Source organism: Gigantopelta aegis, unplaced genomic scaffold (assembly GCF_016097555.1).
Source record: "Gigantopelta aegis isolate Gae_Host unplaced genomic scaffold, Gae_host_genome ctg6179_pilon_pilon:::debris, whole genome shotgun sequence".
Classification (NCBI taxonomy): domain Eukaryota; kingdom Metazoa; phylum Mollusca; class Gastropoda; order Neomphalida; family Peltospiridae; genus Gigantopelta; species Gigantopelta aegis.
The window spans coordinates 1-6,126 of NW_024534878.1; the positions used below are offsets into that span (position 1 = coordinate 1).

Below are 6,126 nucleotides of genomic sequence, written 5' to 3' on the forward strand. Positions count from 1 at the left end.
TGTTACAGTTTGACTAATTATAACCTTACAGAACCTGCCGACCAGTCTTCAATCTTGTACACTGAATTCACTGGATAATTTACCCGACATATCTTACCTTGTGTAGCCTATACTAGGTCACAGCGTCCCCATGTACACGATATGTACTTCCTAGTTATGTTGTATTAAATGAAAACATAATACATTAAGACCAGCATGTGTGTACCAGGTAGCTTTCAGTCTACCAGTGTAACAATGTATATCTAATCCTTTACATCGGCTATTGGGTGTCAAACTATAGTAAATGCAAAAGTAAAGTTATGAACCACATCAATATAACAATTCAACAGTTAATGATTAACCATGAAGTCCAGCACTATTTGGCAGATACTTGTGCTTACAGGTATTCTAACAAAACATTCATCTCAAGGTATGTATATTTATTATCACTATTTTAAACTGACTTACTTTCAAGTAAATTAAAAGGATATAAAATACCTTAATCAAGCAAGAGAAAAATAGAGATAGGGGTAGACAATTGGCAGAAGGGAGAGTGACAAACATATGCGGAGACAGAACGAGAGAGAGAGAGAGAGAGAGAGAGAGAGAGAGAGAGAGAGAGAGAGAGAGAGAGAGAGCTAACAATGGTGAGAATAAGGTAGAATTCCTCCTGATGTATATTTATATCATAATAGTTTCATATTGTGTATGTTATAAGCTAGCATGGCAAACCTACTTACCATCTAACCGTACTTACTGTACTGCCTGTATTATCATGTCTCTGAATGACAATTTGTATTTTAATACATAAACTATTCCGATTGTTAATTACGAACACGGTGCCACCTCTTACTAGAAAAACACACTGGAAAGCTCTCACTAGAAAAACAGACTGGAAAGCAACCATAGTTCATGTTTTTAAAAAATATTTTACAACCATACTATTTACACATGTGCTCAAGTTACATTCATAAATCTGTCAGTTTCTGTTTAATTTTATGTTAAAATGCAAAATTTATGTTATTAATGTATTATAATTGTTATGTTTGTGTATGTTGTTTCAGCTGCCACTAAGGCGTGCCCAACAGAATCAACAAAAAATACTAATTTCCCAGGTATGTAACAAAAGCTTTAAAATGTGCTGAGATACCGTTAAACAAATATTATTGTCTTTTTCTTGATACACGCCCATGTGACCAGTTATTCTAACTGAGTTGTCACTACTGTAAATGTAGAATGGCGACATGTAGTTTGATTGGATGAATGTCCAAATAGACAGACACTAACGCTGGCCTGGGTTGGAATTCTAGCAGTAAAGTCGTATTTCAGTTGGGGAAAGAACGGAACAAAGTCCATGGGAAAATATTGCCCTACATCAAATATTTTAAATGTGTTTACATAGTATTTATTATTATTATTTTAGTGGTACACATGTGTAACGACAGGGATGTCAGTGGTGTTCAAGGACTATTTCTAGACGCGTTCGTATCTGCCAACAGTTCAACAAACTGCACCTGTTCACTTCGGACAAGACAGTACCTCCAGATTGACATAAGTATCATTAAACTTCCACAACCTACATGCACATCAACATTAACTATATCATTACAAAGACCAATAATTTATAACTGCAAAATTGTTACTGGGTTATCTGTATCAGTTTATAGGCGGACTGTTCATAATGAGGATCTTTTCATCAAACTGAAGACATTGGCTGGACACCAAGACGCTGCGTACTGCATCAATGTATACATTTCGGGTGGTTCAGGTATCTACAGGTCTTTCGTTGGTTAATATTCAAACCATTTCACATTATTACATATGCATGAGAGAGAGAGAGAGAGAGAGAGAGAGAGAGAGAGAGAGAGAGAGAGAGAGAGAGAGAGAGAGAGAGAGAGAGAGAGACCGAAAACGATAAACATTTAAAACTATACGAAGTGCATAATAAAAGAAAACAGAAAAAATAGCGTACCGAATTCCATATATTGAGACTAGTATGTATATTTTGTTTCTGGTTTGACTTCGCATTTGCGACATTAAAACATATGATGATTCAGAATAATGATTTTTGCATAACATAATTATTGTATACGTTGTCTCGTAGCTATGAAGACCTATAGGACATATCGTTACGAAATTAATAACGAAATAACAGTAATAATAAAGTGCATTGAAATATTAAACAATGTTTAAATGAGGACACTATCAACATATATTCAGCCTCGTTTACCCAGTGATAACGTGACTTCATACTTTTGTATGTCTTTACTTAAAATATTTGTACATAGCGTTTTGTAATAGAATTATACATATTACCCCTTAATTATATAAGTAGCTTTTAGAAATGTCCAACAAACACATTTGGGAGTAATAAACGTTAGTGGTGACTATACCAGTCTTAGACACGAAGCACAATACATATTTATTTATACTCTTGGAAAAAACTTCCTATGCATCATCAACGATTCCGTGATACTTATATTTTTAAATAAATTAAAACCTTTTTGTTTGCCAGACACATAATATTTATCTATTAAAAGTACAATGATCCAGTGCTGTCTTCTGAACTTAAAGTGTTATCCACGCCGTCGGTGTCATTGTAACAGGACTATGTAATGCTGGACTGTCGTGGTCGTATTTTAAAAATTAAGTAATCGCATAATTCTTCGATTAACTGACCTTCACCCAGGGAGGGGCGGGACGTAGCCCAGTGGTAAAGCGTTCGCTTGATGCGCGGTCGGTCTGGGATCGTTCCCCGTTAGTAGTGGGTCCATTGGGCCATTTCTCGCTCGAGCCAGTGCACCACTACTGGTGTATCAAAGGCCGTGGTATGCGTTATCCTCTCTGTGGGATGGTGCATATAAAAGATCCCTTGCTACTAATTGAAAAGAGTAGCCCATGAAGTGGCGACAGCGGGTTTCTCTCTCAATATCTGTATGGTCCTTAACCATATGGTCCGACGCCATATAACCGTAAATACAATGTGTCTAATATCTGTTTATAACATCTCCACAGACACCGTATATTGTTTTGATGGACACTGGTGAACACTGACACGGTTAGCTAGAGCGTGTTTTTCAATTACAACCTCAAACATGCCCGACGTTAGAAGATGTTTTGTATTTCTTACGATTGCTGAGAATCCGTACACTCGTTTTGTTATCCGTTGATAAGACCGATGCCATCCAACAGGAGCACGTGAACCGAAATGCTAGTAAAGCAAACTGTGTACGATAAGCATGAATAGCATGTGCAAATGACAGGAAACCCCTGGAATATGGAAGGAAAGGTTACACGATCAGTTTCTGAAAGTTTCATGACAAGATTTGAAGCAAATGCAATCCTGTATACATATATTTGGTGAACAGGAACTTTATGCACGAGTATATTTTTAAATCATATCATTCTGTGGAGCCATGACAATACTTCTAAGGATTACGAAGGTTTATGAAAAAGGCATTCCCTCTTTTAAAGAACACCTGGCATGTAATGGACATATAGTAGCAAAATGTTCTTCTGTCTGTATCTCTACAGGTAATCTGAGTTTCCAGTGTTATTCGCCAAATGAGATATCAACCACCAGCCCATCAACCACCAGCCCATCAACCAGTTCAAGCGTTAGTTCAGCCACTAGCTTGACTACCACCACAAATGTCAGCTCGGTAAGCTCCACACATCCAGAAAGATCAAGCTCTGTACTGGTCTCGTCAGAGTCAATGTCAACTGTTATCACAGAGAAGACTAACTCGCCACCAGACTCGCCTGGTAATAATATTATCATTCCTCAAAACAAATGGCCTACGAAGCAAGCACACCTAACAATAAAGAAACTGCAAACCTACAAATAAAGACTGCATTTCAAATCTAACAAAATAGATAAAACAAAGTAGATATAAAACCATAAAGACAAAATAGACATTGGAAAGGATATACAATATCGTACTAATAAACCACTGTCATTGATTCTGTCTTGCTCGTATCATTTATAGGCTACAGGCCAGCCGAGCAGATCAAACAACATTGATAAAACTATGTAACTATACAAACCTACTAAATACAAAAGACAAGTAAAGTAGTACCGTCAATGATAATCGTGGAATAATCAATTTACATACGTCTTGGTGATATATTTATGAATGGATTTACCTCTATATATTTGGTATGCTGAATTAAGCTATTACCTTAAGACAAATTATTTAAAATACAGTACTTATGAACAGTACAGAATGTATATGTATACAGTGTACACTCATTTATTATATTCATAGCCCGATATGTTTATTTATTAAATTAAATTAAATTAAATTAAATTAAATCCAGTTCAGTTCAGTTCAGTTAAATTAAATTAATTAATTCCTTTATTTAAGATTATTGTTATTATTAAATTATAATTATTATTATTATTTACATAACCTCTCTGTGTACGCATGCCTTCGTTTCATAATTAACCGTATTACCGACTTGATAATGACTAAGCGTGTTCCTTTTGTAGTTGCAGCTGCAATAGGTGGTGTCACTGGTGCAGTTCTCATAGTCGCTGTAGTGGCTGTTGTGATTATCACTTATATAAGGTAACTGACGATCGCTGCTAGATTGCAGACTGAATTTTCGTATTAAATATTTTGTTACATAAATAATATTTATTTATAGAACTTGAGTGTCTGTGATTGGCAGGTCGTTTACAGAATACAGAGAAGAGCGTAACCAAGCTAATTTATTTAGCCCTACTATACCCACCTCGAAATTGTGTCCAATTCAGATTATCCCTGTGCCATACGTATCCCATAACTCCAATATGAACATAACTGGACTTTCCGTGCGTCTATTATATGGCTGGGCATTTTTCTACTTTACTAACAACGAACCAACGACGCCTTTTCACCAGAGGCTTTTTCTTTCTCTTTCTTTCTTTCTTTTTTTGGGGGGGTGGTGTGGGTGCACTTACAGACGTCAATATACGAGACAACCGAACTGATGAATCGTCGGAACAAAATTTTTGGAAAATTTGTTTATATGTTTTAACAGAGGTAACTGATTTTAAATATATCTTTTAAATGTGTTTTGATTGCTGTAAAAATTAACATATTAATATCAATTGTTAGAAGAGTTCGCTAAAGCTTCTGGACATCGATCGGTTCCCTGGTTGTCTAGCAGGTAATCGAAAAAAGTTATCTCCACGAGACAGACTCCGAGGACCCACTGCGAGTACTTCATACTACCTTACTTCGAACAATGCTTTAATCGTGATGATTAGAATGATGATGATGATGATGTGACGATAACATTTGAGTATTTACTATTATTTATTATTTGTAGGACAAAACGAACACCAGACAAACAAAACACCGATGATGAAGGAGATTATGTCAACAGTGATGTTAACTCTAATAACGATGCCGTCAATGTTAACTCTTTTAACAGTAACAATGTTAACCCTTATAATACTGATGGCAACACTTACGAACATCTACAACACAACACTGTACAGTACGTTAACACGTCATCAAGTGTTGACGGAGACCACGTGTACCTCCACGTCAGCGAACCAACACAAGCAAGGGCAGAGGATCCAAAGACGTCAGCTCACGTTTACTACAATACTGTGAAAAACGACTGAATCAAACATTTATGATACACGCCAGTAGATACTGAAGAAAGGAAAATAAATTTATTACACTGTTTATTAAAGCAGATACGATTTGTCTTTCTTATTGACAGTGAGTTGAGAACCAGTTTAGTAATCACTTGGGCGCTTAGTTATCAAAGATGAACTCATTGGTTGTGTTTTCCCCCATCCTAAAGCTTTAGTCCAAAATGTTATATCAATAGTAGACTCAGGTATAAACACGTATAAAGAGATTTCTTGCTGCTATTTCATGCTAGAGTTGGAACTGCATTATCTACACCTCACAACGGAGAATGATTCTTGTTCTTGCCCATGTAATTACTGTAATAAAACATTAATTTAGTAAGCTAAGGTTTGTTTAGTCTAAAACACTTCAATTACAAACATTTAATCATTACCGGCAAAATATAGTCAACGTTATGCAACGACATAAAAATACGTAGTTAACCGGAACATTATTGAAAGGGAGTGCTATCGGGTTTCTTCCTGTAGTGTGTGTGTGTGTGCTATTGATTAATATG

At 35.9% G+C, this 6,126-nt stretch overlaps 1 protein-coding gene across 3 annotated transcripts; it reads left to right on the forward strand.

Annotated features, from left to right (window-relative positions):
• Positions 1-152: 152 nt before the first annotated feature.
• Positions 153-5,670, forward strand: LOC121366569 (chitinase 3-like). Of its 3 annotated transcripts, none has more exons than XM_041490955.1 (6): positions 153-409; positions 1,044-1,094; positions 1,403-1,747; positions 3,514-3,744; positions 4,472-4,550; positions 5,296-5,670. In XM_041490955.1, the coding sequence occupies exons 1-6, from the start codon at positions 343-345 to the stop codon at positions 5,594-5,596; spliced, it is 1,074 nt and encodes a 357-aa protein (XP_041346889.1). In that variant the 5' UTR covers positions 153-342; the 3' UTR covers positions 5,597-5,670. The 3 variants fall into 3 exon arrangements, with proteins under 3 accessions (XP_041346889.1, XP_041346890.1, XP_041346891.1); XM_041490956.1 differs by having other exon boundaries at positions 1,403-1,534; XM_041490957.1 differs by having other exon boundaries at positions 156-409; positions 1,640-1,747.
• The last annotated feature ends 456 nt before the right edge of the window (positions 5,671-6,126 follow it).

Excerpts from the sequence above, each read along its gene's own strand:
- LOC121366569 (XM_041490955.1), top strand. The coding sequence starts at position 343 with ATGAAGTCCAGCACTATTTGGCAGATACTTGTGCTTACAGGTATTCTA. Across the intron at positions 3,745-4,471 it reads CTCGCCACCAGACTCGCCTG|TTGCAGCTGCAATAGGTGGT; the intron begins GTAATAATATTA and ends TTCCTTTTGTAG. Across the intron at positions 4,551-5,295 it reads GTGATTATCACTTATATAAG|GACAAAACGAACACCAGACA; the intron begins GTAACTGACGAT and ends TATTATTTGTAG.